The sequence below is a fragment of the Miscanthus floridulus genome, chromosome 9 (assembly GCF_019320115.1).
Source record: "Miscanthus floridulus cultivar M001 chromosome 9, ASM1932011v1, whole genome shotgun sequence".
Lineage (NCBI taxonomy): Eukaryota > Viridiplantae > Streptophyta > Magnoliopsida > Poales > Poaceae > Miscanthus > Miscanthus floridulus.
The window spans coordinates 43069330-43083344 of NC_089588.1; the positions used below are offsets into that span (position 1 = coordinate 43069330).

Below are 14015 nucleotides of genomic sequence, written 5' to 3' on the forward strand. Positions count from 1 at the left end.
ACGGTCATTTACATATCTTATTCTCGTACAATCATACGTCTGCGTCTCAGTGATAATTCATGCATATGGATGGACAAGTGAATGCAAAACTTGTAGTCATTAGTACCAGCTGACGACCGAGAAAAAATTGTTTTCCTGAAAAAGAAGTGACAAGGACATAAGGAAAGGAGCGTGTTACAAATCCAATACATGCTGAAGCACTTGCTACCCTCAAAAGCTTTCAAAGGGTGGCACAATTGAGAATGACCAGAACTGATGCAACAAATCTTGAGAGGGCTGAAATCAAACGAGTTGGACAGGAGTGCTGAAGGGTGCCTCTTTTGCGAAATCAGAGAAATCATGCACCAATTATTTGTTCAGTGTGTGGTTCGGGCATGCCCGCGATCATGCAACAAAGTGGCTGATAACCTTGCTGCTCATGGGGCGAGCGTTGTACGCTCTGGTTCGGAGATCTACGTGAACCAAGTCCCCGACTATGTAACCAATTTGGTCTTTGGGATCTCCCTAGAGCCACTGGTTAGTGGAAACTCTGTTTTCCTTATAAAAAAACCATGGCCGTGTAACATTAGTTTACCTTTGCATCATTTCATCACCTCCTCACTGTCGTTTACATAACTTATTCTCGTATGATCATACGTCGTGTCTCAGTGATAATATATGCATATGGACATGTGAATGCAAATCTTGCAGTCATTAGTACCAGCTGACTGAGAAAAAAAATGTTTTCCTGAAAAAAAGAAGAGACAAGGACAGAATGAAAGGAACCTAAATCCTAATTGAATCAACCAAAAATATTGGAACAGAATAATTGCAACTGCAAACACTTGAAGAAACCCACAAGCTCAAGCGACCATGTGATTGGTGATGTGATCAGCATAAATAAATTATTGAAGTGTTCCTTGATCAAATTCAAGGTGGTATGTGTCTTGGTAATCCAGTGTCAGGTCTCCTTAGTCAATGGCCTTATTGACAGCTTGGAGAAAGCTGTCGAAACTGATGCTGGGTGTTTTCTCTTGTTGAATAATCCAACAAAACAAAAGGAGACCCGCGCAAGAGTGCGTCAACCCCTGGCGTCCTCCACCTCGGCTGCCCTCGCCGGAGGAGGAGAGACGATAGAGCAGGACACCGGAGATCCGCCATGGCCGCCGCCGCTGCTACCGCCGCCCCTCCTGGTACGTGCTGCACAGCCTTGACCTTCCATCCTCCCCTCTCCTGCCCGTCTCTCAAGCTGAACAAGCTCCAAAAGAAGTTGCTTCTTTGATTGCAAAGTAGTATTTGTCGATTGTATCTCTTTACCGGATCTGCTGGTTACCTTGCCCCTGAATCGCCTTGTGTTTCCTTCCTCCCGTGGCCTCCAAGCACAGGCTACTTCGTCGGCCCGCCGTTGCACTACCAGGAGCAGCAGCCACAGGCGGTGCCGCCGCCGGCGCCCGCGCCCGCCGTCGACGACCACAACGCTGTGAACGCGCAAGTCCCTGGTGCGTTCTTGTTTCGGTTCATGCTTGCACGACTCAACTGCTTCCTTCTTGCCCTGATTTCACCTTCTCTTCTAGATTGTGTCCGTTACATTTCGTGTTAATTAGTTATCAAACTGGATCCGGATTTTTTTTTCCTGGCACGAGCAGGTTACTACGCTGGGCGTGTGCAACCGAGACCAAGCGATGGCACTGGAAACAACAACAACAACAACAACGCTGATACTGCAGATCAGCAGAACCGAGAACCGAGCTTCTTTGCCAAATGGTAAGCAGTTTGATGCATTAATTGGGTCTAGAATCCCGAGGCTATTTTGGGATCAAATCTGCTGATTGCTGTCAGTTTCCACGGTTTGATGGTTCTCCGTTTGCTGTGCTCAGGTTCGGGTGCTTCTCCGGCAGCAGCTGAAATTCGAACTAGATCCAGGACATATCCCTCTTCTCGCAGTTCAGTGAAGGACATTTCTGGCTCAGCACGCGTCGCACTAGTGCTTGTCTGGACGGATTGCAGTTGCAGGGACATTCAAATTCTCTGTTCTTTGACATGTTTTCAGGCAATTCTATTGCCCATTTGTAGCATCTCACCTTGAGTCAATGAGGTTGTTCGTTGCAGAGGTTACCATCGATTTTCGCTGTGCCCACTTGTGTAAACCGAGGTTTTTCTTTCAATTTATATATGTGGTACTTTGTGTAAAGTTGGAGCATTTTGTGTATCTTTTGCAAAAAGACCCTTTGTATTTTGGATAATCAATTCGCGGCCTAACTCATCCGTCCAGAACAGTAAATGTGTTCTAATATGTTTCGTATAGACCCCTAAACTAAAATTTATTTTTATGTGAAGAAGGCAAAATTCTAAAATCGAGTCGTTGTTTCGAAAACACCCTTGCAACTTTCCAGAAACCCCCCCGCTCCCACCCTGCACCGCAGCCTGCCCCGACCACCCGATCCCTCTCTCCTCTCCTCGCTCCAGCATCGACTCCAACAGCCTCGCTCCCGCATCGGCGCTTGGGTGGCGCCCGAGTCCCTAGCCGCCGCCACATCTTCCCTACGCTGCCTTCCGCCTCGCCGTGTTCCCGTACCGGCGTCTTGGGTGGCGCCCAAAACCCTAGCCGCCGCCACCTCTTTCCTTCTCTCCACTCTACCTCGCCATGTTGGTGGAGTGCATCTGGACTGTGGGGGAGGCGGCGTGCTGCACAGCGACGCCGCGGGTGCTCGCATGCTGAGCAACAGCCCGGAGGCGGCGACGCGAATCAACGGTACGGCCGAGCAACAACTTCTTTTCCTTTCTCCTTCACTCATGTTCCCTTGGTTCGACATGGAGGGCGAGATCCTCCGCGTGGATCTTGGCGCCAGCTGTCAGATCCGCGATGGGCTCCACCAGATCCATGCCTGGAGATCAAAAGCGGTGGGAACCACCTCCTCCGTGGCGTGCCGTCGCCGTCCATCAACACACTTGTTCAGAGATCGCGGCCAGCCGGTCATGCAGGGACATGCCTATTATGCCTTTGATTAATATCATTTAGTTCCGTCCATGCTTTGATGTCCATGCTTCTAATAATTTTTCTCTTCACAGATGAAGCAAAGATGCTTAATCACAAAAATGGAGCACCCACCATTTGTCTCCACCAGTTGCGGTTGCAGCCAGCCCTTTTGTGTATGACCGTGTATTGGTCAGTACTTGGCGTTTGCCATTGCTGAATAAACATACTACTCTTGTTATCCTCAACTCTGCTACCTCCTGTTCTAAAGTCTAAAACTAAATTGCGTCCTTTGTGTTTTCTGCCGGAGAATGGAGCTGAGAATTTGGTGAGTGGATCTGATGCACAGTTTCTGTCAGTAAAAATTGAGTATCTACTTCTTGAAGGCCAAGCCTGTAGTTACTTTGCCTTATGTGAAATGAATGAGAGTAGTGGTTAGATCACAGATAAATAAACCCCTACCTGAACTGTTATGATTTGACATACATGCTGTGAGTGATTCGAAATAATCAGAGTAAAGAGAGAATTATAAATTTGGGACATGACATATGAGAAGATCAGAACACTTTTAACCCCTTTTCATTTCCCGAAACAGACAAACAATGATATCCATTAGAAGCTTCTTATCTTACACATTGTTGTTAAGCTATTACACCCTCCTGTAAAAGGTTTAATGAGTCATGTTCCTTTCTAGGTGTATCTGTTTTTATCCTAACGTTTGGAGTGACTAAAAGGAGGAGGAAATGATATTAAAAAAATAGCTCTGAATTCTTCTGTTCCTACAGAAAAATTTACACGATTGTGATTCCCCTATCCAGGTTCAACAAACTGCTATAGATGCCTACTATATCTAATTTAACTGTTACCTCCAAGTACTGCCTCTCATTACCGGAGTTCTAAGCTTTGTTGGACGATAAATGAACCCTTATTTAGATTGGAGCAGGTGTAATTTCCTGTTAAGATATCACATTTTGCTTTGATCTTTTAGTTCAGAGCTATTTTTTCTGTTAAGATTAGTAATAACTCCACTACAACTTTTTGAGGGGTTTAATTGCTTTTGCAATACTGCTTCATGCCCTACTACTTTTTGTCATTGTCGCTACGACATGTGATGCTTTTCTTATGCATTGGTATGTCTATAAATCGAAACACCAATTTGCTCAGCTAATTATGCCACTTCTGGGACTTGGATATTATTTTATTATATAATATATAAAGAGTATTCTAACTTAATCATCTGCATGGCTATATCTCTTTTTCTTTTGCAGACTGCAATAACTGTTTGGACAACCTGTTGAGTTGGGCGTTCAAGATTTGTTAGGCCACTTATGTATAGCCACTTAATTATGTACTGTATTTGCTCTCTCAGGCATAACAAAGGGTTCATGTTTGCCTATTGGCGTGCACTGCCAGTCCGCCACCCTACGGGTACGGGAAGCGCGCCTCTCATCCTATACATAAGTACTATGCCAAAAAGATGAATATGACATTAAATGTAGAGTTCCCAACTAGATAATCTCTCCATGCTTGCAAACAGAATAAGGGGGTGTTTGGATCCGGCTACTAAAATTAGGAGATGTGTCGGGGAGGTGTTGCTTGGAGTGTTCGGATACTAATAAAAAAATAAATTACATAATCCGTCAGTACTCTACGAGACTAATTTTTTAAGCCTAATTAATCCGTCATTAGCACATGTTTACTGTAGCAAACGTTGTCAAATCATGGACTAATTAGGCTCAAAAGATTAGTCTCGTAAATTAGTTGCAAATTATGTAATTAGTTTCGTAATTAGTCCATATTTAATATTTCATGCATGTGTTTAAACATCCGATGGGACAGCGACTAAAATTTAGGAGCAACCAAACACCCCCTAACTCCCCATATTGCATTTGCAGGCAGCTGGAGATAATGTTGACATCAACAACTTATCCATTGCTCTCCTGGACTAACAACATTCTCTAACCCAATAGATGTGCCCCTTCTAAGAGCATGTCTTACTGTAATCCTATGGATGGTTAATGTTTTGAACCATCGCATCAAGTAGTAGTAATGGGATGTGCCACCTGATTCTTGTATGTTGTTGCTGATGGATCATTTGTCTGAGAACCTAAAGAGTAATGAACCAGATTATTATATAGATTTATTAATTGTTTGTAAATTCAAAGACCATAATATTGTTGACAATTTATTCCTACCATTTGCAATGTCAACAGTTTGTTCCTGGCAGCGTTTGTGGTGGTGCACTGGTGCAACTGCAGCTGAAAACAGCTGCTACAGAGTGGTTGCTTGGCTTGCTAGTTGCTACTGCTGGCTATAGCTGTATAGCTGCTGCTGCAGCAGCTATAGGCAGCAATAATAGCTTTGTTTTTTTCTTGTCTTCTATCTTCAACTATATGAAGTTTATATTATCTGGCTTTAGTCTGTTATAGATCATGCAAGAATCTTAGAGCTTATATACACTCAAAAAATTTTAAAAAATAGTTTTGTCCTTTTATGAAGCAAGAAAATCTTTGTTATAGGTTTTACCAAATGATCATGGGGCGCCTCATGTTCTAGAGTAACAAGCTGTATTGGATTGACACATAAACAAGCCGTATAGCTTGTTGCTGAGCCTACTGAAATTCAAGACTGGTAGAGTATTCACGGCAGGGCTACCGAAGGGCGCATGATCTAGTTTTGTGTAAAGCTCAGTTGTCACAAGAGTTTTCACAACCAATGGTCTGTCTTTCCCAAAAATTCGAGCAGTGGAGAATTTGTTGAAGTACTAATTTAGAACTCCATATAAGAAAGCAGGAAGAGCAAGTGTTTGTGAAATATTAGAGCCGCTATTAAATAGTACGACTTTTTTAATAGAGTAAAGTGTATTTTTCCGATCTTCAACTTGCATGGGAGTTTGATTTTCGACCCTAAACTATGAAACTAATACTGGACACCCTCCAACTAGCGAAACAGGACAAGTTTACTTCTTTAGCTTGTTTCAAAGCTAGTTTTCTATTTTTTTTAAAAAAAATAATAAAAATCTTTTTTAATACCCATAAATTGATAACTTATTTATTTTAAATCAGAAAAAATGTGAAACTAACAACATTTTCCATAAAAAATGTTATTTATCTATTGGTAGTCTATTTTGAGTTATTTGAATCTTATTTGTTCATGTTTCTAATAAACCAAACCACAAGCAATAAAACAATAGAAACAGAAAAAATAAGTTACAAAAAAACTGTAAATAGATCAGCAAGAGTTAGATAACATTTTCTTAAAAAGATGGTATTAGTTTCTTTCTGGTTCAAAATAGATTAATTAGTTGTGAATTTTTAGAGGTTAAACTGGATTTTCTATTTTTTTAATAAAATAGAAACCACCTTTAAAAACCAACTAAAGGACCAAATTTATCTAGATTCGATAGTTGGAGGGTGTCCGGTACCTGAATTTATAGTTTAAGGTTTAAAATTGAACTCATGTGCAAGATGAGGGTTGAAAAATGCACTTTACCCTTTTTTATAACCCGGCAGGAGCACTAGGAAAATGGGAATTGCACAGTTGCAGAGAGCCAAATTAAAAATACAAAGGGTGATACAACAGCCTTTCATCTTCCTTTCAGCTGTGTTTAGTTGGAGGGAAAGTTGGAATTCGGGCACTGTAGCACTTTCGTTTTTATTTGGCAAATAGTATTCAATCGTGATTAATTAGACTCAAAACGTTCGTCTCGCGATTTCCAATCAAATTGTGCAATTAAATTTTTTTTTGTCTATATTTACTGCTTCATACACGTATCGCAAGATTCGATGTGACGGGTACTGTAGCATTTTTTTGAAAGTATTTTTGGAACTGAACACGCGCTCAGTTCAGGCACTAGACTAGAGATGATGACTAGTAGAAGACCAAGTCAGAAGCTACTACTAGCAAGTGATGGTGCCAGCAGTGGCCCCACTTGCAGAAACCGGGCCCAGTAGCTCAAGGTACGACGTGGGTAGGTGGCAGCACCTTGTTTTGGTTTCAGGAACTGGACGACCGATGATGCCAAGTCTCCGCAGTCAATCCCTCCCTTGTATTACCATACCAGCTCGGCCCTTCTCCGTGCTGTCCAACACACGGGGAGGGGAGACCTGCCACCTGCATAAGGAGGCATACCTACCTGGCCTCCCGCTCTCTCGTCTTTCCACCCCGGATCCTCGTCTCGCTCTCGGCAGTTGGCGGAGGAAAACCCCGCCGGCCGGCGCCGGAGCTCCGATCCGATCCGCCAATGGCCGACAGCAGTCCCGCTCCCGGTACGCTCTTCAACCACAACCATAGTACTCCTATATTACTGTACTATATATGCGTGTCCATGGCTTCAAAGAAAGCATGCCAAACGAAGGTTACAGCTATATATGTGTTTAGCTTGAATGATAATTCACATATTGATTCTTTTTCTACCCGTTGTTGGTGTTGGTGCAGGCTACTACTCTGGCCCTCCCGCCACGACGCACGACAAGCACAAGGCGCCGCCGTCCGAGGCCGCTGACGGCCAGGTCAACGCCTCAGTCCCTGGTGCGTGCACTATGTACAGATCCGATCCAAGCGCTTCTTCTTCTCCTAAAAATTCCTCTCTTCCTTTCTCTCTCCAATCACGTTTGCGCGTTTGACAAGAGCAGGCTACTACTCCGGCGGCCCTGAGAAACCTGGCGCCGGCGGCCAGGGCTCCGCTGCTCCTAAGGAAGAATCGGGCTTCTTCGCCAGCTGGTGAGCGTTCAGAGCGCAAATGATCAAATTAAATACTAGTCGCTGTTGCCTGGTTTTCATTTCACTTGATTATTCCTTCGCTGATGCCTCTCCGTTCGTTGTATTGTATGTATCATCAAGTTGTGCGTGCTTCTCTGGCGGCCAAACCGCAAGATAGATTCCTTGTTGGACCGAGGACCATGGATGGCACATGGCAGTGATTGTGTTGGGTCCGTGGAAATTTGTTCAGATTTATTTTCTTTGAAACATGTATTTTTGGCAGTGGTGTTGTCAATTTGTACAAGCATTGTATGCACTATGCAGAAGCAGAGTCAATGAAAAGCATTCCCCATGATACAACTGTGCTTTGCTTTGGTATGAAAATCTGGGAGTCTCTCATAAAGTTTACCTTATGAAGAAATTTGTTCAGATTTATTTTCTTTGAAATGTATATTTTCGGCAGTGGCGTTGTCAGTTTGTACAAGCATTCTATGCACTATGCAGAAGCAGAGTCAATGAAAAGTTTACCTTAATTACGAAGAGATGCTCCTAGCCATCTAGGCCGGTGTCTATATGTAATAACGTCCTGTGAAGCTTCGCTTCGGCCCATATTAGTTTTAATTAACAAGTTCATTTTGTATGAAGAGGCAATGATTCTACTATGCGAGGCTCAAGAATCAAGATAGTGCACTCATATATGTACTATAGATAATGCCGATAATGTCTGTGGAATCGACGAGCGTGTTGGTAATGATTAATGAACCAACTACTTTTATGTGTACTGGAGTATGTAATATTAAAATGTTATGTGCAACTTGACCTAAACTTGTGCGCTATTATGCATGCGGTACGAACCTTTATTTGAAACAATAACAAGTTGCAAAACAATAACAAGGCAAATGTTCTAATTTGCCAAGTTAAGCTTTGATAAATAAGGCAATGCAACGCATTTACCTGCATATAGTCATTCATGCAGCAAATGTTTTTCAGTCTCCCTATCTTAGTTTGTCCTACATATAAAACCGAAAGCGAAGAACATGCTTAAGAAGACAATAAATATTTAGTATATAGAAACATCTTGGGGTTTCCACGTTTTTTGAGGCTTGTGTGAGGTCAGACATGCTCTTGGGCATGCATGTGTATTATAAATTTGGGTTTAATTAGGTCCTGAGTTGAGTTGTGAACTCAGGAAAGTCTAATGAACTTAGTGTCTGTTTGTTTGAGCTGTATTTTTTTTTTGGCTTTTTCACTTAAAAGCCTACTTTCTAGCTTTTAGGTTTTGCTATTGGTTTTGTAATCAATTTTTAGCTTCTCAGCACAACAAAAGTTATAATGCTTTTCAGCTTTTAGTTTTTTTTTTACTCAGAAGCCAGCTTAATAGATGGGTTATTCAGCCTGATCGCTAGGCTGGGGCTGGCTGGCCAGCCCTCTCAGATGGCTACTATTTACGCGATTCAGCCAGCAGTACTTCTCTTTCACGTAAACGAACCAGCAACGATACGAACCAGCCAACCGAACAGGCTGATTGTTTCAGCTTCTGGCTTTTAGCTAGCAGAAGCCAGCAAAAAGCTAAAACAAAAAGGGCCGGACCCTGTTTGGTATAGGTTGTCTAGGAAGCGCTTCGCGGAGAAGATACACTAGTAGAGTAAAAGCTCGGTTAAAATAAGCATGTCTGATCTAGCTTATGTTTTTTACTACAAATTGGGGTGGTGGGAATAACCACGGTCAGAATGAGCTGCAAAAAACATGCCATCTGACTATTAATTTGAGCTTATTTTGGTCATAAATAACTTATAAGATGTACCAAATATGTATTTAGTACACTTGTTTTTTGGTTGAAGCCAAAATCCTATGCGGTGTTTTTGCTCTGTCTACAAATGTTCTGGTAGGGTCTCAACCAGAACAGCCCCAGAAGGAGCATTGTAGGACAAAGGCGCCACCCTTTATTTCCCTTTGGATTGAGGTATTGCATGTTTTTTTCTTTCCAACAAGGTTCCTTCTAAGGCAAGTATGCAAAGTCTTCTCACTCTTAGTCGATTCCATTTCTGCGTTGTTCCTGCCTGGAGGAAGCTGCCTCCCCAAAGGCACCTGCTCTGCTGTCTACTCCCACATTCCACTTCCATCTATCCAAGAAGCAGAGGCCGGCAACGGAGGCGGTGGCCTACCGGCTTCCTCCTGTTCGCTCATCGTCCCACTCTCTCCGGAAGAGGTTGCCGGAGACTCGCCATGGCCGACGCCTCGGACAATCCTGCCGGTATGCTGCTCAGCCTTGACAATCCATACCATTTCTGAAAACATAAAAACAAGCTCGATCGAAACGATAGGCAGTAGCGTGCAGACTACTCTTATTTCCTTTGTGCGAATCACTTTGATTGTTCACTGGTTTTCTGTGTCTGCAGATGGCTACTACAGTGGCCGTCCCCTGGAGTACGATGCGCAGCAAGCGCAGGCACAGCCGCAGGCAACCGCTGGCGAGCAGGCCAACGGTCTGCTGGTGGCGGCGCCACAGCCGCAACCACGGCAGGATGTTGGCGAACAGGTCGCCAACCACACTCATGTCCATGGCGTTCCTGGTGTGTCATACAGATCCAAACTTTTCTTGCCACTCCTAATCCCTCACTTGGCTTTTTTTTTTCAGAAACCTGTTTGATGCTAGTAGCGTCTGTCTATAGCCAGCTTCAATCAAGTGCTCTGTTTTGATTCTTTTGGTTTGGTATACGAGCAGGATACTATAAAGGCCGCGTCAACAACACGAACACTGTTGCAGCTCCTCCTTCAGCAGCCCCTCTTGTTGCTTCTCCTCTTCCTGCTCCTGCAGCTCAACCGGAAAGGAATCTGAGCTGGATTGGCAAATGGTAAGTACCACGCTACGTATGCTTCAGTTGGTCTAGAAAGTGGTCACTGCACTGTGTGTAACCGTAATTCGTGTGCCGGTTGTGTGGTTCCTATCTCAAGCCTCATGTGCTTCACCGGCGGCAGAAACAAGAGGTAGCTCGAGTCAAGACACACGTGCTCGGCCACGCTATTGACGAAGTTAAAACAAGAGGCTGTGCTTATTTTGATGTATAGAGAAATGCTGAGATCTTTTGTTAGTTCTTCGGAGATTGTTTCCCCATGCTAGCGCTATTCATCTGTACAAGTGCATGGCTGCATCCAGATGCACAGTCAGTGAATCTATTCATTATGATCCATCAATAATCAGTTCGCCGTGGGCCTGCAACTGCACCGCATGGCCTGCGGACCAACCTAACAGGCCTCCCGTTTTTTTATTATTGTGTCCGCGTCCATCCTTTCCATTGCGCCGGCCGGATGCCCGGATAACGATAAGAAACGGAGAAGTCCCCTGCTCTGCTTCGTCCATCGTCCATGACGTTCCTTCCTTTCCTTCCCCCAAAACTCTACCGCTGCCACCTCCAACGCTCAAGCCCCTACGCCCGCCGGACCTCCCTTGCCGCTGCTCCTGCTCTGACGTCTGCCCAGCCTGACAGAGCGGGCACCGCCGCGCCTAGGCGCGGGGATCGCTTTCTCGGCTGCCAGCTAGCCATCGAGGCCGTCGCGCGCGTGCTCGTGCCCGACGACGTCGTCAAGCGCCGCCGGCGCAGGGAGAAGCGCCGGCCCTTGGCGTGGAATCCCTCTGGCCTTGCGCTCCTGCTATGGCTGCGGCACCTCGCCGCAGACAGCGGAGGAGGCCAATGTTTCAGAGATGTCTTAGAGGCCGTGAAAATAGACCGCAAGAGCAGCCGTGAAAAAAATCGACCGCAAGAGCAGCCTGCGGACCAACCTAATGTTTTCAGATGTTTTAGGTGGATGTTATAAAAGTAGATCGAGATGTTGCACATGTTACAACGGTTATACATGTACGTTTCAAGTGTATATTCCTAATGTTTTATCTATATCTTACGTATGTTGTAAGTGTTTCATTTGGATGTTACAAAAGTAGATCTAGATATAGATGAAACACTTGCAACATACGTCAGAATATATATATATATATATATATATATATATATATATATATATATATATATATATATATATATATATACACTTTTACAATATCCAGATAAAACACTTGCAATATATATCAGAAACAGATAAAACATTATGAGTCCGCTATTTGTACCCGGGTACTGAACCAGAATCATCTGGCAGCCCAGCAACCTGCAGACTACATCTCTGGACAATTTTTTTTCCTGCAAGATTTTTTTTCCTATTTTTCTTGCGGTCGGTTTTTGCTTTTTTCTTGCAGCCGATTTTTTTTTCCTTTTTCTGCCTCATGGAATCGTATTTGGTTTTATTTTGGCCTGATGGCTTTTTCCGGATGGGTGAACGTCCAAGAATCGGCTCTTGCGGTCGATTTTTTTTCTTCGGTTTCCTTTTAGCTGCTAGTTTTTTTTCCTTCGGTTTCCTTTTAGTAGGGATGAAAACGGATCGGATACGGACGGATATCACTGATATTACATTTGTTTTCATATTTCTGTCCGGATTCGGATTCGAATACGGATAGTGTTAACTATGTCGGATAGGATACGATTGGATATCGACATCATAAATATGCGATTTGAGTATTCGGATACGGATACGGTATTAGATGTTGGATATCCGGACTCGGATACGGACAGATCTCAACCCCTCTAAACGGATTCGGTTTCGAATACGGTCGGAAAATATCCGTACCGTTTTCATCCCTACCTTTTAGCCTGCTAGTTTTTAGGATGGTGTCGATGTTTTACCACCGATAGCCTGCCACGGGGGTATCCGGGACAGTTGTTCGGGCTTCGGCGAATAGCGGAATTCGGCGGTTACGCAAAGAGACTCACGATTTATACTGGTTCAGGCCCTCGACTTGGTCGAGTAATAACCTTACGTCCAGTTTTGGCGTTAGCCTGTTTGCGTTGTATTGCTTTGAGTATCGGGTATGCGTTCTCCTCTTACAATGGGTACCCTCACCAGCCCTTTATAGTCCAGGCGCTGAGAGGCGTTGTTTGTGTCCTATTCGGATACAAGGTCAGAGTCCTAAGCTACGCTTCGGGCGCCTTTCCTTGTATAGTTTGCGTTGGAGTTTCGGTTTTGCACGTTGCTTTGCTCCGTGTTCTTCTTGGCGATTGGGCTGTAGGCCTTGTTACCAAGGTCTACCTCCCTGCAATATGGTCCATGGGGAGCCCGTAGGGTTCCCCATCGACAAGCCCCCGAGCATTTCATGATTGAGCTTCAAGGGCCGAGTTGTTGTAGTCTTGATCCGGGTCCTTCTTGAAGTGAAATCTTGAGATGGTCTTCTTTGATTCTTCTTTTGGCTGATGTGCACTTTTGCTTGATGTCCTCCGGGTTCTTTTTCCTTTGAGTACAGCGAGTGTAATTTTGCAAAAATTGCACTCATTGAGTGTAGCCCCCGAGCCTTCTGTTTTTTTGTACAAAAACCTGGAGGGTCAAAAAATTTGAAAATATGTTTTTCTGTGGTAGGTACTTGCAGCCCCAGAGCCTTCTCCGGGTTCTTTTCTGTTGAAAAGAAGCCGAAAAAAGGGTCTCGATTTGTACTCCTTTGATCTTTGTCTTTTGCTGGTCACGGATGGGTCTTGTATAGCCATGAGTGAGCGTCTTCTTTTACTTTTTGTCAGGAATCTTGCTTTTGGGTACTATTCGCCTTTGTTGCTTTGCTCTTTTGTTCTTTTCCTCTTTCTTTCTTGTGATCTTTAGCCTTGTTTACCTTTGGTTTGCTATAAATACCTTCTTTGTTGGTTGTGGTTCTTCCTTGAGTAGGAAATTTCTTCTTCAATTCTTTCTTTATTCGTAGATATGCTGGTGTGTGAGGTTGAGCAGCCCCCGGGCTTATGCTTGCTTGGTAATGAACATGCTGCTCTATCTGTTCTTCTGCGTCCGGGCTGCCGCTGCTGCCGCCACTGGGTTCCTTGTTGCAATATTTAAGAATCTTGTCTCTATCTTATGTCTGAGTTTATCCGGTCCTGTTTGGCCGTCTGTAACCTTTGTATTTGTCTTCGATCAATGAGATGTATAATTTTTCTCTGTCTGAGTTCTTTTTCGACTGTAATCCTTTGACATTGTAATTTTGTATGTGATCCTTCATACGTCTCCGAGTTGTTTGTTCGGTTACTTATTGCTGTTGTCATTCTGGTTGTTGGAGAATTCAATGCATGTCTTCACGGGTTGTATTGCTGCTTGTGGAATATTCTCTTGGATATGCTTGTCCTTGAGTGCCGTTCTTTCACGCCAGAGTCCTCTTTCATTGAATTCTGTCTTTTCATTATGTCCTTTGTTAGATTTCTTCTGTTGGTGCTCCTAGTCCATGTGCACCACTTCTTTTGCCTATAAATGCCCTTCCGGCGTGCTATTTTGATTCATCGAG

At 43.9% G+C, this 14015-nt stretch overlaps 1 protein-coding gene across 2 annotated transcripts; it reads left to right on the plus strand.

Moving 5' to 3' along the window:
* Positions 1 to 9589: 9589 nt before the first annotated feature.
* On the plus strand, positions 9590 to 10884 carry LOC136481827 (uncharacterized). Of its 2 annotated transcripts, XM_066479114.1 has the most exons (5): positions 9590 to 9617; positions 9721 to 9908; positions 10054 to 10227; positions 10380 to 10509; positions 10610 to 10884. In XM_066479114.1, the coding sequence occupies exons 2-5, from the start codon at positions 9881 to 9883 to the stop codon at positions 10644 to 10646; spliced, it is 369 nt and encodes a 122-aa protein (XP_066335211.1). In that variant the 5' UTR covers positions 9590 to 9617; positions 9721 to 9880; the 3' UTR covers positions 10647 to 10884. The 2 variants fall into 2 exon arrangements, with proteins under 2 accessions (XP_066335211.1, XP_066335210.1); XM_066479113.1 differs by having other exon boundaries at positions 9594 to 9908.
* The last annotated feature ends 3131 nt before the right edge of the window (positions 10885 to 14015 follow it).